Raw genomic sequence first — 25639 nt, forward strand, 5'->3', positions numbered from 1 at the left:
TTTCTTTAGCTTTTTATTTTGGCCTGTAGTCTCCAAGTTCCTCGGCTTTCTTCTCCTGAGAGCAGGGACGACTGTCCTCTGACATAATCCACTGTAGCCTTACACCATCCATTAGAGGGAAAATCCTCTCCTCCTGTTGGAGCCCAGCCCCACGCAGCTCCGCGTCTTTTCAGCCCTCTCACCTCCAGCCCTGGCTGTCAGCCCTTCTCTGTGCGTCCTCAGAGCCGGAGGACCCCGCGCCCACAGCGTCACACACCCTCCTGCACTGAATTACACAGATACCTTCGCACACTTCGGTGCAGTTTATCTGAGCGTCACATCTGGAAAGTTCTTTGATGAAGATTCGTTGACTGACAGAACAAAGGAGATGTGTCTTATTTTATTTTGCACTGAACACATACAGACTTTATTTTCATGTCTTCGTTCCCGCAACACCATATAACCACTACGTGTACAGCACTTGCATTATATTGAGCAGCACAAGTAATGCAGAGGTGATTTAACGTACACAGGAGGATTGCATAAGTGACATACGAATACCATACCATTTTATATAAGGTATTGAGCGTCTGGATTTTATCTGTGGGAGTCCCAGAATCAGTACCTGTGAATACGGTCATTATGAAATAACATTAGTACTACTGTTAATACTGTTGTAGCAATAATACTAGTATTATGAAACTAAGACATAGGGAGGCTGAGGTCGCGCAGGGTCACATCTCTAGTGCGTAGCCAAATTGGGCTGCAGCCCAGGTATCTCTCACTGGACTTATCTCTTACTGATATGTGATGCTGTCTTTGTGACTAAAAGAGCTACTACCTACGGATTTTCACTGAAGTACCTACTGAAAGGCGTCATGTAAAAGACTGATAATATATCTAGACAGAAAAAAATAGAATGTTAGAAAAACAAACCCATAGTTTATATTGATTAGCTTATGTATTAATGATAAAATATTCTTCCATGAAGTGACCCAGATCAGAATTTCTAGGGACTTTTGGCCTTTGTAGTTCTTTACTTGGCAAAAGAAAATATTTGAGAACTCCATGTCATTTGCTCCAAATATTTCTTGATTCTCCTGATATGTGAAATCCCAGTTTGGAAATTATTGGTCTTAGTGATTGCACAGCATGGATTTCCTTCTTTAGAGGAAAAACCCCCAGATTCTCAAGATTTATTGCAAATGTGTCATACAAAAATATATATGTAATATATCTTATTTTATGAGGTTTTGCTTACTGCTAAGGAGAACCTGGGCCCCTCGTCCATATTTATTCTCATTCAATTCCTTGACCACCCATAGGATCGCTGGGGGTTGTCATTTTGCTAAGAAACTGAGCACTTTGGCTTCCCTACTACTAAATTCTGCAAACCATTCATTCATTCAGCAAACACTTAATAAGTGCTTGCCTTGCATCCAGAATTATTTTAGGTGCTAGGAATGAAGTAGAGGAAAACAGACAAAAGCCACCAGCCTGGAAGTGTGCTCATTCCTATTTAGATGAGAGAGGGCCACCTCCCTCGGGGTGCAGTACTATTCCCTGGGGACTCTGGCCCTGTGCGGACTGGCCACAGGAGGTGGTAATGAGCCTGCTAAGCGCCACATCATCATACTCTTACAGTCTGGAAGGACTTGATGGGGGAGAGGACTAAGTTCATTCCTCATTGGAGAGAGTAGTGGAGCTAATGGAGACAAGCAGTGAAGGCAAGGACTTCCTTCCCACTGCCGGAGAAGCTACCTGCCCACTCTGGCAGCTTCCGCTCCTCGGGCTGACCTAGAGAGGCCAGCGACGGCCTTGAAGGTGAATTGCTACATGGGAAGACATTTCCGTTATTCTAGTTGATTTCTATTTTGCACACACACACACACACACACACACACACACACACACACACACACCCCATTCACACTCGGCACTGAGAATACCATCAAATGTAAATCCTGAGAAGACACACACAGTTATATGATTATAAAGCAAAGCAAAATCGCTAGCACCAGGGCCAGCCCTGGATGAGGCACGCTGATCTGCCTGCTGTGGACGTGGTTCTCAAAGGACTGCTCTTAGCTTCCTTAGAGGCTTGACCAGGAGCTCGCTGCCTGTACAAGGTTCCCCTAGAGACTGTTGGAGCCTCAGGCTGGCTGCCCTCACTCCAAGAGAGGCCAAGGTCTCTGTTGATCTGGATTGGGGTCGGGATCCTGTGTTTTCTAAAGAGCACCTCAGGACCACCAAGCACCAGAGGGCTCCTCTGTACCTTGCCTCTATGGCGGCAGCCAGTCATTCCATGGTGTGGCTACCACTGCTGTGTCCTGGCACTTGTGGGCATCTCGAGGCCTGTGAGCACAGGACAGAAGCCTCACCCAGCTCCAGCTAAACATGTACCTTCCCCCCATTGGCAGGCGCCTGGATTCTCACGGGAGGCACCCATTATGGGCTGATGAAGTACATTGGAGAGGTGGTGAGAGACAACACCATCAGCAGGAACTCAGAGGAGAACATCGTGGCCATTGGCATCGCGGCTTGGGGCATGGTCTCCAACCGGGACACCCTCATCAGGAACTGTGAAGCTGAGGTACGGGTGGGACAGGGAGGGCATCAGGGAGAAAGGCCAGGGCCGAGGGCTGTGGCCTGAACACTGGGGCTGAGGTTGGAACCAGCCTGTAGGAAGCCTGCCACTCAAGGCCAGCCTTTGGACCCCAGGAAGTAATGACTGGGATGATGTGTAAAGCACTCCAAGGAGGTGTCAATAGCGGATGCGTTCACTTACCAAACTTGTTGAGAGATAAACAGAGTGGGGTGGTACACGTCAACAATCCCAGCATTCTGGGAGGTAGAGCAAAGCAAAGCGAAGCAAAACATTAAGGACAAGCTGGTGAAGCCGCTCAGTGCAAACACCCTGAGTTCAATCTTGTGTGTGTGTGAGAGAGAGAGAGAGAGAGAGAGAGAGAGAGAGAGAGAGAGAAACCAAATAAGAAATGAATCTCACATTAGAAGTCAGGTGTATAACAATGACTCGTAAGGTATCTTGAGAATTGTTATATTTTTATACAACTGTAATTTTCCGAAATTGACTCAAAAGAAACTAGAAAATCTAAATAAAAGAATTATCACTGAAGGGGCTTAAAGGGAAGTGAAAAATCATCTTCTAAATTGCTTTCAGTTGGATAGTTTAACTTAGCAAGTAGAAATCATAATCCAGTCCTTGCTAACTTAAAAACATGTTTACCATCTTCTCTTACACACAGCAGCATAGTATCTACAGATTTCCTCTGCAGCAAGGTTATTCTTTTTCTAGAAAACCATTTAGAAGTATCTATCCTGGCCATGAAAACTGTTCATACTGCAGGTCTGACAGTCGTACTTACAAAAGCATTGCTAGAGAATTTCATATTCAGCCAAATATGTTCATTGAAGTATTTCCAGTAACAACCAGGTGTTATCTGTTAATATCTAACTAGATAGGACAGCCTTCAGGTAGGTTGCTAGGTAAACTTGAAAGAAAATTATGGAGCCGTGAACATAATACTTTATAAAACTGTTCTGATAGTGTGGGATATGTGATTTTAAGCATGAAACTATGAAAAATATATATGTGCCTGGAGAAGAGCTAAACATTAAAATCTTGATGACAATCAGTGAGTCATAGAATTAAGCATAATTTTAGTTTTCATCTTATTTCCTGCATTTTTCATGTTTTTGTAACAAACACACATTACTTTTAGAGACAAATTTTAAGGCCGGTTTTTATTCTTTTAAAGTTTCTAGTAATCAAAATCTTCATTGACAGCATAGTTTCATAACAAATGAGTATGATCTTTTGGCTGGTTTCCTGCTTTATTTATTTATTTTCTTGCTCTCTTTAATGTTTCAATCTGCACCATGGGTTTTGGTCTTTTGTATGAATTGAAACCCTCTGTTCAGAAGAGCTTGTTGGCTGTCATCTCCTCCTATGTAGTTTCCACCTAAGGTTTCATTGCCAAAACCCACCCTTGGGGATGGGTTGGAAAAGGGCCCGGATGCAGCTGACATGAAGCAATGCCACATCTTGCAAGTGCTGACATTTTGTACTGCTGTTTGGGTCTCTTTGAGAGTGTTTTCCCCATTCCATCATCAGTGCTTTTCTTGAACCAGTCCTCTACTTTAAATATTATGATGACAGCCTTTATTTGCTCACAGAGCTAGCACAGGTCTCTACTCAGGTTTTGTTTTGCAAAAGACATTTGGCTCTTTGTTGTCCTGTTTCTTCATAAACTTTCTGTGACCTTTGTCAGATATAGTCACCAAAACAGAACGAATTGTGATGACAATAGCACACAGTCACTGAGTGAAATCATTTTCACAGTGTAACTCAAACCAAAAAACGTTAAAATTATGAGGATGTCATACATTATTCCAGGAACATGGATCCCTCAACTCATGTGATGTGTGTCTTTCAGGACAATTTCATAATTTTCTTTTGTAGATTCTACGTCTTTCTTTTTAGAGATTTTATATTCTTCTTGTTGTAAGTGGGGTCGTGATTTGATGTAATTCTTGAGACAACTTTTTCTGGTCTATATGAAAATATTGATGTGTTGATATTGATGTGATTGTTGTTTTTAATCAGATACTTAATATACTGTCCTCCTAGTTCAAAATAGTTTTTCAGTACACTCTGAGTGTTCTAGGTTTGTGGTCATATTATAATAACTTTAGTTTTAAAAACAGCTTTTTGATTAGTGGCACCACACACATCTTCCTGCACTGGCTGCAATGTCGAGTAACATTAATAGTTCTGATAGCCGGTACTTGACAGGCCTCTGGCATATCTAGGGTCCCAGTTAGTGGGAAGGTTCTAATATTTCATGGATAAACAGGATTTTACTACAGGTTCAATACACATGTACTTAAAAAATGTCACAAGATATTTGACATTGTTATTTGAATTATTATTGTAATTCTTTTTGGTGGTGTTTCCAGATATTGAACCCAAGACCTTCATACTGACCTAAATCCCCAGCCCTTATTCTCTCTCTCCCTCCCTCCTTCCCTTCTTCCCTCCCTCCCTCCCTTCCTCCCTTCTTTTCTTCCTTCTTTCATTTCTGTTTTGGAACAAGGTTTCACTAACTTTCTCTGGCTGGACTTGAGCTTGCAATGTTCCTGTCTCAGCCTCTCAAAGTGCTTGGATAACAGGGGTGTGTGTGTGTGTGTGTGTGTGTGTGTGTGTGTGTGTGTGTGTATGCACGCCGTGTGTTCAGCTGCAAATGTTTTAATTATCTTGCTACATTTAACTAGCCAATGATTTGTTGGGTTGAGTTTATCCACATACACAAACAGAACGGTCTTTTGGTTTTCCCCTTTGTGTTTCCTTCCTGGTTAGGGCTTTGGAATCAGAGATGTGTATTGGAAGGATGCAATGGAATTGGGAATTACGTGTTCTGTGGGAGCTCAAGGCTCCTCGCTCAAATACCTGGTTGTGCTTATCTTGCCAGTATTTATCATCTCATCTGCCATGCTCAGGCTCCCCCTTCCTGATGCTGCCACCGGAGCGAGGGGTGCTTAGAGAATAGAACTACCGCATTGGAGTTTTCCTTTCTTTCTACCTTCGAATGTGTGTTGTTAGTAGAATCAATGTTTCCTCTCTTCCTTGAGTTTTCAACTCATATTCTATGCTTTGAGGTAAACTTAAAACATCCTTCAATGCAGCTCCGAGACTTTAAAACTCAGTAGCTTTGGAGAGGAGCTTGAGAGTCAGGAACCCATATGTTAAAGATTCTTTTCTTTAGGCTTTCTCCCAGCCTTTTATCTCCTGTTCTTGCCAGGACAAATTATCTATTGAATTGTTTCTTTTTATGGTCCTGTTACTGTGCATTTCTCAAGCACAAAGACTATTTTATTTATCTTCTTATCTCCAGGTCTTGTATATGATAGACTCCAGACAAACGTGTATGATCTCTCTCTCTCTCTCTCTCTCTCTCTCTCTCTCTCTCTCTCTCTCTCTCTCTCTTTTGTGGAACTGGGGATTGAACTCAGGCCCTTGCACTTGCCAGGGAAGCACTTATTCCACTGGGTCATCTGCCCGGCCTGATATATCTATCTTAATATCTACCTTTTCTTGTGTATCAGTCTTTCATGCAATGTGTTCACACATGTGTACATATGATCTACATATACTTTGAACCCTACACAATTTTGTAAATTTATGCAAAAGAGCATAGAGCAGTAGACCATGAGCTGGCCTGGGAATCTGATCCTTAGACTGTCACTGGCCATACATGTGACAATGGGCAGCTTGACCCAACCATCTGAGTCTCTGCTTATATTTAAAAGCAAGCCTGTGATATCAGCCCCATAAGTCTCTCCTGGACCTATGGATGTGGCAGGAGGCATCAATACAGGTGGACCTGATATATTAGCTTTAACCTGATTGTAGAAATATCTTCATTCATCTTGGTCAACAAGGAAGATCTCAAAGCCAAGTTTCTTTGTACTTTCCAGGGGCATTTTTCAGCTCAGTACATTATGGATGATTTCACCAGAGATCCCCTGTACATCCTGGACAATAACCACACCCACCTGCTGCTGGTGGACAACGGGTGCCATGGGCACCCCACCATCGAAGCCAAGCTCCGGAATCAGCTGGAGAAGTACATCTCGGAGCGCACAAGCCAAGGTTGGTGTTTAGAAAGTGGGGCACTAGACCTAGGTGCCCCATGGTGGCAGCGTCGAAGGCGTCTGCTGGTTGTTAAGTGCTACATGTTGAGCCCTCCTAATTAGGTGTCCTCATTGCTAAATAAGAGCTGTCATTTCTCTTCTGTCTTCACTTCCCAAGAGTGCTTCTTCTCAAGCCACTGTGATACGTACCCTCCCATGTGCTGAAGGCCCTGACAGGTGCTGTCTTCCTCCACTGTCATTTGTCAATGGAGAAAGCCTGGCTTCCCTTCTACCTGACAGAACTTCAGAACAAATCAAGCCAGTGATAGCAACCTTGAGTTTAAGAAGCAATGTGATTATCTAGGGTAGAAATGATTACAGACACAGCCCCCAGTTAAACAGTTAGTAGATGTGCTTTTTTGGGGGGTGGGTGGGATGAATCTTGGCTATTTCTGTAGAACTGAGTGAAAACCTTTATTTGATCTGATAATTGACATACAATCTTTCTTCCTCTAGACAAAGTGTTGAGATGTGTCCCACTGTGGAACCAAATTAACTTGGTTTAATGATAGACTTTGTCTCAGCGACTTGTGGGAGATACTATTAATTATTTTCCTTTCACAGTGAGATATGCACAAAGATTTAGATATGTTCTAAACTTCATTAAGAGAACACCTAGTTATGCAAATTTTTATTCACTCAAGAAAGCATAGGATTATGCAAATGAGTAAAATAAGTATTCTTAGGATAAACTTGAACCTAGCCACTCATATCAGCAAAAGTAAAGCAAGGCAAATTGTCACCATTTTATTATTTTTTAATCTAATTTAATTTTAATTTTTAAAGAGAGTACAAATTAGAATTAAAACAAAAAATTACAAGTGATATAGAATTTCACTTAACAAAGTAATATGAATTTCATAGTACTTGTTATAATACATAGTGTTGTCTTCCAACCAGTTATTCATATTACTAGATATATGCATGTAAAATTGAAAGAAGAAAGAAAAAAAGAAAGAAATGTATAAGAAATTAAGAAGAGAAAAAGTACAAATAATTGAAGAAAGGAGACAAAACAAATTAAGTATTATCTGCTCCTTTCCATGGACCAGCAGAAATACACAGTACAGTTGTCCAAACCATCCTGCTTACATACCTAGATAAAGATAATTCCCCCACTCCCTCTCTGGTCCTTCTCATCAACTCAGTAACTCTTTCTTTTTGAATAAATTCATTCCCTTTCCCCAATATCTATTTGTACCTTTCAGATTCCATTTTTCTCTTTCAGCTTTTCACACTAATGAGGCAATATGATGTTTGTACACATAGGTCTGATTTATTTCACTTAAGAGTATGTTCTCTAGTTGCATTCATTTATGGACAAAAGACTCAAATTTATCCTGTTTCATAGCTGAACAGTACTTCACTGTGTAAAAATGCCACATCTTCTTTATGTATTCTTCAGGTGATGGGCATCTGGGTTGTTTCCAGGATTTAGTTTTGACATATTGCACTGCTATAAACATGGGTGCACATATATTGTTGTGGTATGAGGTTTTCAGTTCTTCTGGAAAAATATCCAGGAGGGGAATAGCTGGCTTGAATGGGATCTCTAATCCTAGCTTTTGAGGGAATCTCCACACTGATTTCCATAGTGGTTGTACCAGTCTGCACTCCCAGCAACCGTGGAGAAGTGTTCCTTTTTCCCCACAGCCTCTCCAGCATTTGTTATTGGCTGACTTCTTGATGTTGGTCATTCTTTCTGGGGTGAGATGGAATCTCAGTGTTGTATTAGTTTGCATTTCTCAAAAAAATAATGAAGTTGAACATTTTTTCATATATTTACTTAACATTTGTATTTTTTTCTCTGAGAGGTATATATTCATCTCAGATGCTTATTTTTGGATTGGGCCTTTGAATTTGGGGGGCCTGATTTTTTAAATTCTTTATATGTTCTAGATAGAAGGCCTTTGTCAGAGGAACAGTCAGCTACAATTTTTCCCCAGTTTGTGGGTTTTATTTTTACTCTGTTGGAGCTTGTTTTGAAGTGCAGAAACTTTTCAAAAAGTTGTGATCCCAGTTGTTGATTCTTTGAAGTGTTTTCATCAGCATGTTATAAGTTCCTTTTGTAGAAAAAAAATCTTATTTATCTATTTATTTGTTTGGTGCAGGGTCTCACTATGCAGCTTGGACTCATAGTGATCCTCCTGTCTCAGCCTCCCCAGCTCTGGGGTTACAAGCATGTACCATCATGCCCTAGCAAGCCCAGGGCAGGGCCAGCACAGCATGTGGCTGGTACAAGGGATCAAACTTTTGTCCTTGCCCTTGCCAGGGAGGCTCTTAACTGCTGGGCTATCTCCCCAGCCCCTCTTCAACATTTTGAATACTAGGGACAAATTGCCACCCGACCTGTGTCTTGCTGTTACTAGTTTGATGAACAAAGATTCTGGCACTGGGATTGAGCAGTGTGAGGGTCAGTTCCAGAGCAGCCAGCTGTCAACCCAAGCCCTGGGCTCACAGGGCAGAAGCTCCTGGTGCATTCGTTCCAGGAGGTAGGCAAGTATGCTTGTCAAGCTCAACATAAACTTTACTTTTTATATTTTACAGATTCCAACTATGGTGGCAAAATCCCCATTGTGTGTTTTGTCCAAGGAGGTGGAAGAGAAACTTTGAAAGTGAGTCTTGGCTTCTTCATTTTTGAGAGTTTCTCTTACCAAGCTTACCCAGCAAATTCACATTTTCAGGGACTTGGGCTTTATATACTCTGTCCCAACTATGCTCTTTTATTAGAGCAATTAAGTAGTGTGTTCTTTTACATCCTGTTTCCTTAAGAGATTTGGCTTGGTCGTTGGCTGAGATGACATGGGAGGAGGATTGGAAGTGACACAAACAGCCACTGTGTTTAGTGTCATCTTTGACAGCCGACCTGCCAAGAGGTGCATGGACATTCACTCATGAGATTTAAGGATTTTGCTCTGTGTGTGTCATGTAAAACTGTGGTCTTCTGTCTACAAAAAGTGAGCTGTCCTACTCGCTGCCCCTGTATTCGTTATCTGCAAGCCCCTAAGCCCCATTCCCATGGCTCCTGGGGATGCAACGACATTGCTCCTTGTATATTCTTTTATAGCACAGAAGTTCATTCATTCATTCATTCATTCATTCATTCATTCGGCAGATATTTATTGAGTACCATACCCACTATGAGATCTATCATCAAGACCACTGTTAAGTGAAAGCCTCCTAGGGAAAGACATTTCAAGGAGTAATTGAAGATTTTTTTTCCCCATTTGTAATGGCCCCTCAATGATTACTGAAAAAAAAAAAGCCACAAAGAAGGAAGAGAGGTGTAGAGAAAATAAATGAGAGTTGCATGCATTCTCTTTCAGATTACAGAACTAAAATGACACTTTCTTGACCTAGGGTAGAGGGAACCATCAGAGCAGCTGAGGTTTAGGAGACAGCACATTTCTGAAGCACTGTACAGAGGTCTGCTCGGCCACGGAAGGAGGGTGGAGACAGGAGGGCAAGTGGATGGAATTTGGAGCTGAGGTTTCTTCAGCTCTTCATTCCCACTGCAGGGCCTGGCTCTGCCTCTGCTGCAGGAGGGAGGCTCACAGGGCCTCTGCCTGCTCCCCCTACTGTGTCTTGGCTCTGTGCATTTGGCCGGATTGGCTGTGTCATTTCTAAGGGAAGCAGTCAGCTCTGAAGGAAGGGGACTCGCAGCTCCTTCTGTGCCCGTGTGTTTAGATCACCTCCACCTGCTGTCAAGGATTACCATCGTGATTCGCCGAGGCTGCTGCTGCTTCTTTCTTAATTTTAAAGAGAACAAAACCCAATAAAAATGATTCAGAATTTTAAAACAAGATAATAGGAAATTAACAATGGTTATTGTACTGCATATTGTTCTCTTCAGAGTAGTTGTTCAGATTACCTGATATAAGCATGCAGGAGTGATCAAGCAACGTGGGCACTAACTGCTGCTTTCACTGAACTAATAGAAATTAGTGAAACAGTTAGCTATCGTGTGTGTGTGTGTGTGTGTGTATGTGTGTGTGTGTGTGTTCCCTTCCTCCTTTTCTCATCCCGGTTGTTCTTTCTGTTGAGCAGTTTCTTCTCCTTTCGCAGTGTCTCCTATATCTTTTCGATCATATTTACTCTTTCAGCTTCTTAGACTAGGGAGACAATGCAGTGTTTCCACATGCGGCTCTGATTCATTTCACTTATGAGTACAGTCTCTAGTTGCATCCATTTACCTATAAAAGTCAGGAGTTTATCTTTCTTTCTAGCTGAGTAGTACTTCATCATATAAAAGTCCCACATCTTTTTTATCCATTCCTCGGTTGATGGGCATTTGGGTTGTTTCCAAGATTTAGCTATGACAAATTGCGCTGCTATAAACATGGGTGCACACATATCACAGGGTTTTTAATTCTTCTGGAAAAATACCCAGGAGGGGAATAGCTGGGTCGAATGGGACCTCCAATCCTAGTTTTCTGAGGAGTCTCCACACTGAGCTCCACAGCGGTTGCTGCTGTCTCCACTCCTTCTTACCGTCAGCTAAGAAGGCTGTGGGGAAAGAGGCTGGCTCTGGGATCCCTAGAAAGGAAGTGGGATTGTGGCTGCTGCTTACCCAGGAAATAAAGCTGTCTTTATTCTCTCCATAATAGGGGTAGGAATGTGACTTGAGGGGAGGACTATGTGAGAAAACAGCACAAGACTTGTAGCTAATGCTTCTGAGATGCTTTTAAACCTTCTAAGTATGAGTGTTACTAACTTCTGCCAGAAAAAACTATCAAAAACAATGTTAAATAGAGGCTAAATTTGTCACTTAAAGATTATGGAAAAGTTTGGAAAGATCAGTTTTATCTATAGGGAGATTTTGAAGCCCCTCTTTATGGAAAATGTGAGCTTCTCCGGTGACCTTGTTGTGGAGTTCGTTATTGGCGTTGGAGGTGTATGACCAGCTAACCTTCCCCATCAGAAGGTGACTATGAATGTTTGGTTTGCTTCTGACTCAAAATAAAGGTTCAAAAGGAAAACACGCAAGGTGATGCCAATGTGCCTGGTCTATCAACTCGATTTTGAACCTCAGTCCTGAGCTGGGTTCTGTTGATGACCACGTGTCTCACAGATGTCCCCTCTCTCTCTCCTCTCCCAGGCCATCAACACGGCTGTCAAAAGTAAGATTCCTTGCGTGGTGGTGGAAGGTTCGGGCCAGATTGCCGACGTGATCGCCAGCCTGGTGGAGCTGGAGGACGCCCTGACCTCATCCATGGTCAAGGAGAAGTTGGTGCGCTTTTTACCCCGCACAGTGTCCCGGCTGCCTGAGGAGGAGATCGAGAGCTGGATCAAATGGGTGAGCTGTGGGGGAGACACTGAGGGCTCGAGGAACAGGCAGCCAACCTCCTGGGAAGGGGAGGGTGACATATGGGCCTACCATGCTTGTACGCACGCCCGACCTCTGCGGGCGCTCTGCACTCCCTCTGTGATTCTGAAGCCACTCCAGCCCACTCCAGGGGTCTCCCTGGAAACTGAAGCTCAGATAACCTAAGTGCTGCTTCAAGCGTGCGTGTCTCCTAGGCGGTATCATACTGGGCATAGCAAACTCAGGTCTGCTTGCAAGGTGTGTGAACTTTCTCTTGCGCCAGGAGGGCAGTGGGGGTTTCTCTGGCTCTGTGTGCATCCATGATAAGGCAGCAGTAAACCCTCCCCAGACTTGGCGTGCCCAGTTGGGGCTGCACCTACGGGAAAGACCGACTTCAGGTAATTGTCTTTGACACCAACTGGCCTGTGACTCCGTCCAGGGTCTCTCGTCTTTCATGTAGCAATTGCTGTGATAAATAGTTAGGCAGCTGTGATGAACAGCTACGATGCTCCTGACTTCTCTACTTGGAAAATACGTCAATGGATCAGCGCAATGCTTTCCTTCTTTTCTTGTTTGCTGTCCACCTGTAATGACTTGAGTTATTCTGCCTGCTCTAATCAGCAGAAAGCTCACATAGATGTCAGGTGCATCTCCATCTGCCCATTGAGAAGTGATTCAGATGGTTGGATATTTTTCGGTGTATGTGCTTCCACCCAGAACTTTTCCCATAAAGGAAATCTCCAGACCACAAAGGGCATTTTCATCATACAACCCATTTCATTATGACAATTGAAGGTTGGATTTGGTATAAGTAATAATACTTCTTTAACTAGATTAGTATTCCAACACTATTTAGTTGTATCTAGCCATGGAAGGGCTTTAAAGTATCAAATGCAGAAAATCAACATCTCAGAGTAGGGAAGGTCATGTCTTTATGTTCATGCTAACCTGTGCCATGCCATAGGCAAGCTTGTACAAACCAAATCCTTATAGAATAAAGAAACAAGCAAGAAAAGCCCATTCTGGGAGGCTGAGGCAAGAGGATTGAGAGTTTTACTCCAGCCTGGGAAACTCAGGAAGTTAGTGAAAACCTGTCTGCAAAGATAAAAAAAGGAAAAGACAAGACAAGACTGGGAGCGTAGCTTAGCACTGGCCTTGGGTTCGGCACTGGGAAGTGCTGAAAAAATAAGTCAATTCAGCCTTTGCAGGTGTGCTGCTACTTTCTCTTCTTACTCCCTGGTACCTATAAGTAAGTTACATGAAAAAGGACCAAAATGACTTTATTTAATGTCACAAGAGGGCCACTAGCCAAGAATCCTGATGGAGCACAGGAACCTGGAAACAATCAGGAAATAAATCCTTGTGGGTCAAGCCTCATTGTTTGAAGTTTGACACTTGAAAACATAGCTGAGCCTTCCTCCCATAGCTGAGAGGCTATATGTGTGTGGCCCGGGCCCCGTGTGGCATTGTTGAGATGGTATTTGTACTGAGAAATCTGCCTTTTTCAGATTCTACTAAGAACATTCTACTACAGTTCTTACAAAGATGTTTTTGTGTCTTGTCTAGTCCAACTGAGAGAAAGATATAAGAATGGGGGCAAATGGAGGAGAAAATAGTGGCTTTATGGATGGTGACGGTAAAGTCGATAGGTGAGGCTTGGAGGTGCCCACACAGTTTCCTCCTCGTGCTGAGTCCTTCAGCGGGAGGCCTGGGCCCCAGCAGTGCAGGCAATGCACAGCAGCCTCAGCCTGCCTGCCAGGAGCCAGCAACCTGCAAGGAGCAGGTCCAACAGAGGAAGGCAGCAGAGGGCCAGGCAGTGCCATAGCCAGTCGCCACCCTGAGTAAATGAAGGGGTTGAGAGTGGCTGTAGAGGACAGTGCTGCCAAGGCCCCTTCTGCATACAAATGTGGGTAGGAGGAGGGCTCCCTTCCAGAAGGGTTTCATGTATTTGAGTCTCTAAAGATTCTTACCTGGGGAGCTTGAGTCCATTTCGAACATTGAAACAGACACACTCCAAGAGGCGCATGTAAAGGGAAGATGCTGTGCACTGAGCTCCATTGTCAAGGCGGCTACCTGTGCTAGGTGGAAGAAATTCAGCGGTCAGTGTAAGGATGCCAAATGGGAGGGACCAGGCAGCCGTGAGTTCACCCACCAAAGATGGTACTGGACCCATTAAAGGCTGTGCCCTCTCTCCTTGCACAGGCTGATCCATGAGGTTGGGTCCATGTCATATCCAAAGAGCAGAGGCCACTGACCAGGTTCCTCCACCTTTTGTAGTGCAATTTGATTTCTACTTCAAAAGGACTATTATAGGCAGTTAATTTCACACAAGCTAAAAGTTAGATACTTTCTGTCTTCTGTGATTACATTCACCTTTTTGGGATTTAAATCTAATTCATAGTCATATCTAATGAAATGCTTTATTTGTAATCATGTCACCCTAAAACATGTACCAAAAATGAACATTAGACTAGTGTCCTAATTATGCACTGCTGTGGGAGCTTGCTGTGGGCGCAGATTTCCCAGCAGACCAGGCTCAGGAGTGGGAATGTTAATTAAAGAATGTACACATTCAGTGAAATACTAAATAAACAGCTTTCCAGGGTAGTTTTCCCCACACTTTCGCCCCCCTTCCTGCTCTTTCCCTCGAACTCCCAGGTCTGTGTTTCCCTGGAGTTCTCCTATTTCTCACGTGTTCTGAATCAGGTTCTCTGTCACCACCTTCCCCGGGAAACAGGCTTGAAAGCTCACCTCCTTACTTCGAGTCCAAGGCCCCTGCCCAGTCCATGTTTCCCACTTGAGGCTCTGAGGCTTCTCTTTCTGCTCAGCAAAGGCTGCAATTCCAGATCCTTGTCTCCAGATATTGCCATGGAAACCCTCCACCTGTTCCAATCGGGCTAACTGAAGTCAGACTCCCCTCCTGCTCCTGAAGGAGCCCTCCCTCACCAAGCTCCCAAGCTCAACAGGGCCCCCAGTGTGGACTTAGGGACCCCTTTCCTTTAAAAAATGTTTAAGATTAAATGTTATAGCAGAATCCCCAAAGCTGATGTAACTAGTTGTTTACTTCCTTTCTCTGGTTGACAAGTCTTCTTGGTTCTCGCTTGCATTTGAACTTTGCCTTTCTACTGTTTAAGCCTAGAGGACCGTGCTTGGAGAGCTGGTGTGGTGGTCTGCTTCCCTTTCTTCATTTAGTCACACGTATGACAACTGGACATCTGTGATATCCCTGGCTTTCACACACACACACACACACACACACACACACACACACACATATCCTTGCCAAATGGGGCTCTCGGGGTTTTGATGGAGGCCTTTCCGTGTCGTGTGCTCTTGTACAACCAGCACTTTATTGTCACTGTGGTCGAGGACCGACTCATGACCACAGTTTAGAAACTGGAAGCGGTGGGGTCCTGCACTGTTGGAGGGGGAAGGGCGGGACTTCCCTAGCAGCGCTCTTCTGCCAGGGCGGGAGGAACCCTCCCCCACACAGGGACCAGCTTATGTCCTTCATGCTTAGCATCAGTTGGCTAACAAGGTTTTTCTTTAAATGTTGTCAGCTCAAAGAAACCCTGGAAAACTCTCACCTTCTCACTGTTATCAAGATGGAAGAGGCTGGGGACGAGATCGTGAGCAATGCCATTTCCTTCGCTCTGTACAAAGGCAAGTGGACGTCACTCCTCTGAGGCTCCACGTGATGTGGCTCTGTGTGGCGTGGCTCCATGTGGTGTGGCCTCCTTATGCTTTGCACTTCGGTTTCTTTTTCAAAGTGGATTTAGTGGAATGCAGGCTGAGCATCCCCAGTCCACAACTCTGAAATCTTGAAATATGAAACTGCTAGAAAATAGGAAACTGTTTGAGTTTCCAGTTGATTCCGCAAATGGAAAATTCCACAGCTTGAAACTCTACTCTGTGCACACAGTTATTAAGAATAGTGTATACACAAGCTCAGTGTACAGAGTGTATATGACACTCAAATGAATTTCATGTAAATTTGGGCCCCAGAAAGTCTCACCATACACATACAAGTGTCCCAATGCCTGAAAGACTTCAAAATCTGAAACAGTTTTGGTCCTAAACATCTCACATAAGGATACTCAGCCCTGTCATCTTGCACTTAATTTTGATTAAAATACTGGGAATGTAGACTATTATTACCCTAGTGAGGCATATTTCACCAAGCGTTTGTACTTGACAGAATAACAATTCTATGTCATTCAAATGCTGATCAAATATGATCATGGTATTCTCCAAATAGCTGTTTGCAATAGTGGTTTGAAATAGTCTTTCAGTCCTAGACTCCTTGGAGGATGCTAGGAAAACCTGGTGCTTTCTCCCAGCCGTACAGCATATACTATCTCACTCACATTTTACACTTTGCATAAATAATTTTGCATTCAATTTCAAAGGCTTACAGACTGAAGGAAGGCGTGAATGACTGTGGGGTTGAACACCCCTCCTTTGCAGACCTAGCTGTCTTGCATTGAATCCAATCCAGATTACCTGAAGTAAGCACTTTCTTGGCAACGCTCTGCCCTTTGGAGTCGCGCTGCCTCCCTTATTAACACAAAGCACACAGAGCAGGGTCAGGCACAACAGGAAGTGTGATCTGGCCATTAGCTGTGTATTAGAATCATTCTTCTCGAGCTTGCCAGAAACTGGGCTATAACACTACTTATCAAATAGAATTATATTTGTATACATTCATAAATATAGAGAATACTGACTCTAGACAAGGAAAGAAGGGCAATGTCAGGTCTGGTCCTTGAAATACAACATTTCTGGGCTCTGAACCTCTGGAGTGATGCCCACACACCAGAGTGCTTACGCAGTGAACATGGGCCATGGAAAGATCATAACCTAAGGGCTCCTCACTGTACACTTCAGGACATACAGGATATGGCTAAGAGGCACTATGGTCAAATGGCAGTTCTGAGTGTCCCTTACTTATAACCTCTTTCCTGCCTCCCTGCAGCCTTCAGCACCAATGAGCAAGACAAGGACAACTGGAATGGGCAGCTGAAGCTCCTGCTGGAGTGGAACCAGCTGGACCTCGCCAGTGATGAGATCTTCACCAATGACCGGCGCTGGGAGGTCAGTGGGGCACTTTGTGGTTTTGACGAGGCTTCCTGGGCTGTCCTTCGGGGAAGTCCAGGGATGGGCCTCCAAAGGGCTAAGCCACAGCTGGTGCATTTCCAACGGGGCCTTCCATCCTGAGTGTTGTGAAGGTTGTGCTGGGGCATCAGTGTCGTCGCGTTGCTTTCTCTGTGTCATGGGGCAATGACATTGACTCGGGAGACTTAAGAGGTAGTGCAGATAGAGCCCTGAAATAAGGTAACATCCACTCCTCCTGGTGTGATCAAGGGCTGGCGTGTGAGGGGTGACTCTGACGTGATGTGGAGCGGCACATCTGCTCTCGGTAGTGTAGGTAAAAGTACTGGGAAAATAGGTACCAGGTTATTGAAAGTACCTGGGATAAAACTCAAGACAGCAGCTGTTTCCCTCCTCCCTTTCTCTTCCTTCTTTTCTTTCTATTTTGTTTTTTCTTTTTGGTGGCACTAGGGATTGAATCCAGGGCCATCACATTGAGCTACATCCTCAGCTTTGGTTTGACTTTTGATTGTTTAAAAAAAAAATCTATGTATCTTTAAAAATTTATATATTTGATGATTTTTTTTTAGTTTGAAATAAGGTCTCTCTAGCTAACAACATTCTAAGTTCCCCAGGCCAGGTTTGAACTTGCGATCCTTCTGCCCATGATGCTAGGGTTACAGGTGCACATTGCCATGCCCCAAGGTAGCACTTCTTTTTGTTCCACTTACTTAGTCAAATTCTGATAGATTTGTCACCAATGATATGTGCGGGGGTGGCCTGAAGACCCTCCACGAGTATGACAGAGCTGGCACTGGGGACTGCCCAAGGCAAAGGAGGACCTTATGAACTTGCACATGTAGTACTGGCTGCTGTCCACCAGGGGGCAGCCTGTCTCACTTGCTAATGCGATTAGTGTTTGAAGACCTCTTTTTCTTTCTTTTCTTTCTTTCTTTCTTTTTTTCCCCATAATTTTATTGAGAAACAAATAGCAATGAGACAGTTTCAAACCAAATTGGTAGGACAGTTTCAATAATTAACACCTTGCATACATTCTTCCTAGTGGTTAATTGCTGTACAAGATGCGGACTTGATATCCTATTTACAAACACCATTAGAAAAGTATAAGAAGTAAAGCCATGCTGTTATGTTGAGCTGTAAGGGACTCAGGTCAACAATTTGTGACATTGCCAGTGAAGTGAAGACCTCTTTTTCTAGCAATGCTCCCTGTGTACACCTCGTGCCGCATCAGCCTAAGCACACTACTCAATGAGAGCATTCACGAACCAACGTGAGGGTTTGCAAGGGCTGCTTCTTGTTTCCAGCTAATTTTGGATTAGCTGAGGTCAGCAGTGGGCAGTGAGAACAGACTTAATTTTATCCACATATGTATAGAGTTGAAGGGGCATTGGCTATGTAACCTACATCTTTAGCAGCCAGATTCAGAAAATGCTTTCAAGCCTGCCACTGTATAATCAAAGACTAAGACTTGATGATTTATATTAGCATCTGATCAATTTTAATGAGAGCAGTGCAAATAAAATAATGGCTCATAAATGTTTAAGTTATTCATTCTTTTATCAAATATTATTTCATATTTGGTCTTTGCAGTCTAATGAATCTGATTACATATCCCCAGGCTTTGGTTAGCAGGGGAAAGTAGGGCTGTAGATGAATTAATTGATTCCTAAGTGAACCCATGTATGAAATGTTCCATTTAAGGAGAGACAGATGGTATAAATAAACATAAACTCAGGCACATTTTGAATTGCACATTTAATTTTATTAATCCAGATAAAGATTGTTAAAGGCAAAGGACACAGTGATTAAGAGTGTGTGCCCATCTTCAAGACTTTGGCCCAAGTACCCCACCTCTGGGTCTCCACCCCTCCCACAGTGACATGTTGCAGTCACTTCCACTGGCTTTCAAGAGCTCAGTGCTAAATTTTAAGGATTTTGTGAGTTGATTATTAAGTACAGTCACTGCTAAGAGTCAAATTATGCAATTTAGAATTAAATAAATTTTGTGGAAAATGAGGGTAGGAAATGATCTAAACACACCATTTTCAATTCTCTTACTGCATTTACTGCTAGCTACGTTCTCGTGGTGGTTGCTGATGCCTGTGACTCTTCGCAGAAGGCACTGCTCAGCGGTGCGCTGTTCCACCCTTATTCCCACTTCTCCATTCAAGGATGTCACGTATGGAGCTGAGAGCTGGCACGGGGAGGGGGAGTCTCGCCGTAGGAACCCGCAAGCTCTGCGAGTCAGCCCTATATTTTCTTTCGCAGAGCTGGTTGTTAAGTGCTTACCAGCCCACCATAGCTCATCTATCTGCAAATGGAGAGGATACCATCAGTACCCACCTCGCTGGATCGTTGCCATTGTTAAATGAGATAATGCTCGGGAGTATGCCTGAGGAGTTAGAACACTGGCACTTATTAAGCATCTATAAATATTTGTTTGAAAATAATTAAAGCCTTTAAGCAATGATATTTGTGCAACCCTGCACAGTGCATGCAGTAATTTCATTGTTAATTTGCTTGCCTGAACCCAACTCATGTACAGATAATTGACACTTTTTTTAGTTAAGTCACCAGAGCTCCAGGGATATCACAGGAAGAGAAGCAGTGACACTGAAAGCCTGCTCTGAACTGGACTCTCTTTGTGTTGTCCACTTCCATCTTCCTTATCATCTATTTCAGAAAAAGGAAACTGAGGCCCAGAGACACAGTCATGTTCTAGCACACGTAGAGACCAAGGTGTGGGAATAATGAATGCTGTGCCTGACTTCGAAGCCCTGTTCCTGCCCGTGTGCCAGTGGATCGGCAGAGTCTAGACAGGGGCCTAACCCGGGCGCTTGCTAGCAGTGCGCTCTGGCTTCACCTTAGACTTGCTGAGCCAGAAACTCCAGGGTCTGCTCCCAGCATTCTTTCTTGCAGCAGGACCCTAGGGCTGAGGGCCACTGCACAAGCTCTGCATGTGGGACCGTCGGAGAGGCAGAGTGTGTAGGATGGTTTAGAGTGCCGTGCGCTTGAGCTCCTGCCTCGAGGGCAGATGAGGACGTGCAGCTACCATCTTCCCCCAAGGAGCCACTTCCTTTCTGAGCCTAGGGAATCCCGGTGGGGACTCAAAGGAATCCTGATGATTCCTTTCTAGGCAATGTGTGATCCCCACGGTATCAACCCTGGACACAAACAAAAATCATTAGTGCTCCCGCTGACAGAGGATGCCCCCCTAAGCCAGAGGTCAGGCAAGACACATGAGGAAAGTGGACTGAGTGGGCCGTAGGGGAGAGGAATGGGGACCATGGGGCCAGAGAGTCTGGGTCGGGGGAGCAGTACCACTTGGCACCATCTGATGGCCCTGTGTCTTCAGAATGTCTAGTTTCTGCTCTTAAAGCTGGATTTTAGTGCTAGAAATGTAGCTTTTGATGAATCTTTGACTTTTTAAGTGTTGGCAGTAGAATCAAATTATCAAAAACACCATGTAGGACCTATCCCAGAGCTGATGTAGGCTGCAGCCCACTGGTTTGTGGCTGAAGGTCATGTTGACTATTTTAAGATTCTCGGAAAGCTTCTGAGGGATGAGTTTTATCGGTAGTCCAGAGAGTGGAGATAAAGATAACTAATGGTTGTGTCTGACTGTTATATGTTCCAAGGCATTACTGGTATTTTTTCGGTAATGGTTAGAAACGGTGAGGTTAGAAATGGTGTGGCTGAGGCAGAAGACTCTCCCTCCGACCTGAGGTGTGAGTGTTCTTTCTGCTCTTTCTCCTTAGTCTGCGGACCTCCAAGAAGTCATGTTTACGGCCCTCATAAAGGACAGGCCCAAGTTTGTCCGCCTCTTCCTGGAGAACGGCTTGAACTTGCAGAAGTTTCTCACGGATGATGTCCTCTCTGAGCTCTTCTCCAACCACTTCAGCACCCTCGTGTACCGCAACTTGCAGATTGCCAAGAATTCCTACAATGATGCCCTCCTCACATTCGTCTGGAAGCTGGTTGCAAACTTCCGAAGAAGCTTCTGGAAGGAAGAGAGAAGTAGCAGGGATGACCTGGATGTGGAAATCCACGTATGTAATGTGAGAGCTGTCTGCTTGAGTTCTCTGTTCTTCTGAGTTTTCTTTGAAAATCCTCTCTCTATCTCCATCTCTCCTACTCCCTACCTCATTGCCACAAAGTAGACGTGTTGACACAAATCATCCCATTCCGACTTCGCTTAGGAGTAACGTGCCTGTTGAGCTCCCTGATGTCTTGCTCTATGCTCTGGGCTGTATTTCAAATGCATTGCAGTTCTCTGGATTGTGGAGCTTGGTGCGGCATGTTTCCCAAAGGCATCTGACGAGGAGACAGGGCTGAGCCAGTGGCTGCACACTCATCGCAGCTGACTGGATGTGATGTGCTTTAGGAAAGAGCTCCGAGTAGAAAGGACTGAAGAGCTGCTGAGAACAGAAGGGCGAACAGAAGGGGTAGCAGGTGTTCTCAGGGGAACCCACTTGACAGGATGTGTGGAGGCCCCACCACGCCCCTTAGCCTTCCACCAGAGGCTGGTGCATAAATCCTCCAGCTGTTCCCCACACAGAGCCGACACCTTCTCCTGGCTCCAAGCGTTGTGCAGTAGAGCCGATCTCTAGTCACTCATGGTAGAACGTGTTATGAGGCTGTTTACTGGCCCCTTTCTTCTCTGATCTCATCTCACTCTCCTGTCGTTTTCTTCTGGAATTATCTCTCAAGTAAAATTATTGCTCCAAATTCTTACCTCAGGATTGCTTCTGATGAATCCCCACAGTAGGTCATTGTCTTTTATAATCTTGGGATTTTCAGAGTGTTTTAGAAATCTGAGTAAGCTAAGTGTTTATAAGAATTAAAAGGGGGCCTGCCCCTTAGCTCAGTTCTTTAAGTGGCTGCTTCACCAAAGCAGTCAGGCTCAGGTTGCTGTGGTTCGATCCCCACAACCCTAGCCAGGTTGCTGTGGTTCGATCCCCACAAACCTGCCCTGAAGGCATTGGGAGAAAAAAAAAAAAGAATTAAAAGTGTTTAGGAGCTGAGGAGATGGCTCAGTAGAATAAGCGCTTCCCTGGCAAGCGCAAGGGCCTGAGTTCAATCCCTGGTTTCGCAAAAAAAAAAAAAAAAAAGTGTTCAGGGTCCAGGTATATAGCTCAGTGGCATAAGCGCCTGCCTGATAAGCACAAGGCCCCAGGTTCAATCCCTGGTACCACATGCTGTGCTAGCCCCAGAACACTGGGCACCCTGTGCTGGCCACTGAAACTGGACGTGGTGGTGCACACCTGTAATCCCAGCATTGGGGAGAACATGACAGGAGGAACACTATGAGTCTGAACTGTGGAGCAAGACCCTGTACCAAATCAATAACTAAAAAGATTTTTAAAAAACCCTCTGCAGTACAACACAGAACTGTGTCTTGTGGAAAGGAATTAAAAGAAATGTGCAGCCTTAGTTGTTTTTCTGTCTGAAAGTGTTCTGCTGGAGGATATGGAATCCTTATATGAGTTGAGATTCTAAATGACGTGCTAGGAATTCAGTCTTTGCATAGCAGTCGAAAGACATGAGCACGTTTTTATGTTGTGATAATTGGATTTAAGCCCCAGGAGGGTTAGAACTTAACTGGAATGATTGCTTTCTAGATGAGAAACAGATTTCTATGATGAGAAGGAATTGCTTTCTCTCTGGCCAGCCAGAGCCACTCAGCTTTAAATTGCTCTCAGAGCATCTTTGCGCCCCCTATGCCTTTCCATCGAGCTGTACTTTGTCTTTTATGACAGCTGAAAGATTTTGTGTCAAATTATACCACCTGGTGGGTTGCGGAGATGAGAACCGCGCCGCTGCGCTGTTAGCGCGGACTCGTAGGCAGAGCTACAGAGCTGTCTGCACCCGGGGCGCTATCCTTGGGCTCCCTCACCCCGATGCCGCTGTTAGAATAGGGCACTTCCGTGATGGCCATTGGCACGTGGTGATCGCCTGCTCTGACCCTCCCAGGACGCGTCCTCCATCACCCGGCACCCCCTGCAGGCTCTCTTCATCTGGGCCATTCTTCAGAACAAGAAAGAACTCTCCAACGTCATTTGGGAACAGGTAAATGTCGAGACGCACGCTGCATTTACACCAGATTCGTGCTTTGTAACAGTTCTGGTTTCAAAACTCTCCAGTCTCACCTAAGATAACAGTTAATCGAATGGAGCAGCGCCCGAGGTGGAAGGTCTCAACTGCACCCCGGCGTGGTCGGGAGGGGCAGTCCCTGCGAGTAGGGGCGCTTGGGTGGGGGAGGGGCCCTCCAGGGGCCACCTGCTTCTCAGAGGTGTGTGGGTGCGTGTTTGTCTCCCAAGTGAACCTGTGATTTATTATTTTTTGAACCTTGTAATTTAACAGGTAACTTCTAGCTTTATTGCGCTGTGGGCAGGAATTAGGGCCTGTGAAAGTTCTGCCTGGGAAAACATACTGAGAATTTTCTTTGTGACTTAGTACCTAACACTTTCTTGGAAACGACTTTCTGGACTCTTGCACTGCCTGCTCCATTTTAAGAGCATGAAAGTGGGTGGCGAATGCCGAATTCAGACACACGCAGCCTCACAGGCTGCGCTGCTCGGGTCCCCTGCAGCCTTCCCACTCTGCGGCCTCCGGGAGCCTGGCCTATGGCAGCGCCGTGACACTGTCGTAGTGGCAGGCCGGGCCTCCTGCTAGCAGGGTGCCGCTCTCAGCTGCTCGTGGCATTCACCTTGATGAGGGCGTGATTGAGTAACATGAACAATGTTGAAATTTTAAAAATTTGTCCTGGTACGAGGCCCACTGCCACGAATCCCCTTCAGTATACTGCTCTTGCTTTGAGCACATGTATCCCCAGGTTCCTGCTGCCTTGTAGAGCAGCTCCACAAGTCCTCTTTCCTGAGTGTCTTTACCAAGTACAGTTATTTTATTTATTTATTTATTTATTTATTTATTTATTTTGGCGGAGCCAGGGATTGAACTCAGGCCCTTGTGCTTGCCAGGCAAGCGCTTATTCTACTGAGCCATCTCTCCGGTCCTAGTACAGTTAAAAAAGTATGATAGATGCTGCTGCCTGGTGCTGCCCAATGGGCAAGTGGCCTGCGAGAGTCTCACAGCGTGGCCCCAGCTCCCCCACCCACCCCCTGCACCCGCTGGACCTGCACCTGGGACGTCTGGCTCTTCCCCAAAGTCGAAATGACCACAAGAGGCCAACTTTTTGAATCAGTTCCGAATGCCGAGACAGCTGCAGCAGTGCAACTCAGGACATCTATGAAGGAAAATTCACAGCTGCCTCAGAAGGTGGCAAGAACAACAGGGCCATTGTGAAGTGAGGGAGCTTGGAAGGGGATCAGTGATCACGTTTTTTTCTTTAATAATTTTTTTTTAATGTATTTGGTTGGCACAGAGTCTCACTATGCAGCTCAGACTCAGAGTGACCCTCCTGTCTGCAGCCCCCCCCAGCGCTGGGATTACAGGTGTGCACAACCACGCCAGGACTCTGGGGCCAGCTCAGCCTGCCCAGAGGGATGCGCTGGTGCGGTGTGTGGGGCGGGATCGAATTGCGGTCCCTGTGCTTGCCTAAGTAGGTGCTTAGTCTGCTGAGCTATCTCGCTGCCTGGCCTTTCCTGTAATAATTTTAAAGTTTAAACACACAACATATTTTTAATCACATCTCATGTCTTCATGCCAATTCCACATCTAAGATGCTGAGTGTGTTTGAGCTCGAGGCTCAAGGCCATGAACATCTTCAGGTTCAAGGTTAGTTTGTATTCGTTACAAATTCTACTCTGAAGCATTATGGACAGCTGAGTCTCGGTCACCTCCTGCCCTGGCTGTGAGTCCATCCTGTCCACTGTTAATCTTGACTCTACTACCTCAAGGGATTATGCACTAACCTCAAATTCTCCACCCCTTCTAAAAGACCAGGGGCTGCACTCTGGCCGCGCTGGGAGCTAGCAAGCTTCTGAAGACTCTGGCCAAGGTGAAGAACGACATCAACGCCGCAGGCGAATCGGATGAGCTGGCCAACGAGTATGAGACTCGAGCTGTTGGTGAGTGTCTGGGGCTGGGTTCTCCCAGCAGGCCACAACCCGGGGTGCTCACACCCAGGGGGCTAAGGTGAGCTGCATGCCTGGGCTCCCCCTGCTGGCCCAATGGAGTGCACGGAATCATGTGACTCCTTACCCTCCACAAGACTATTGGGAATCCTTTGCTATCTATTCCAGGCCACCAGGTCTAAGTAACTCAGCATCTCAGGGAGCTTCAGGGTGATTTTTTTTTTATGTGATGAGTTTGGGATTTTGTATAATTTGTAAACCAACACAGTAGCCTGCCCTATCATATCTATCTATCTACTATCTATCTCCTTATCTCCAGCATATTTCAAATGCCTGGGTCTGTGACAGAGTCGGTTTATTACTAATGGCAAATGTAGCAGCCCAAGTAGCATCTTGGCTAGGTTCTCGTGCCTCGGTGCCCCTGGCAGCCACGCCAGGAAAGGCTGATGTTGCCACCTGCAGTGAGCAGTGGGCCCTGCACCCCGCATGGCAG

At 45.0% G+C, this 25639-nt stretch overlaps 1 protein-coding gene across 1 annotated transcript in view; it reads left to right on the plus strand.

Annotated features, from left to right (window-relative positions):
- Window positions 1-25639, plus strand: part of Trpm8 (transient receptor potential cation channel subfamily M member 8) — a 105269-nt gene that overhangs the window by 21292 nt on the left and 58338 nt on the right. The window contains exons 6-14 of the mRNA XM_004637332.3: window positions 2400-2572; window positions 6478-6652; window positions 9241-9308; window positions 11792-11989; window positions 15559-15661; window positions 16974-17092; window positions 20869-21159; window positions 23084-23179; window positions 25011-25140. Of these exons, the coding sequence (XP_004637389.1) occupies window positions 2400-2572; window positions 6478-6652; window positions 9241-9308; window positions 11792-11989; window positions 15559-15661; window positions 16974-17092; window positions 20869-21159; window positions 23084-23179; window positions 25011-25140 (1353 nt within the window). The remainder of the gene's footprint in view (window positions 1-2399; window positions 2573-6477; window positions 6653-9240; window positions 9309-11791; window positions 11990-15558; window positions 15662-16973; window positions 17093-20868; window positions 21160-23083; window positions 23180-25010; window positions 25141-25639) is intronic.

This window comes from Octodon degus, unplaced genomic scaffold (genome assembly GCF_000260255.1).
Source record: "Octodon degus isolate 3935 unplaced genomic scaffold, OctDeg1.0 scaffold00089, whole genome shotgun sequence".
Taxonomy (NCBI): Eukaryota; Metazoa; Chordata; class Mammalia; order Rodentia; family Octodontidae; genus Octodon; species Octodon degus.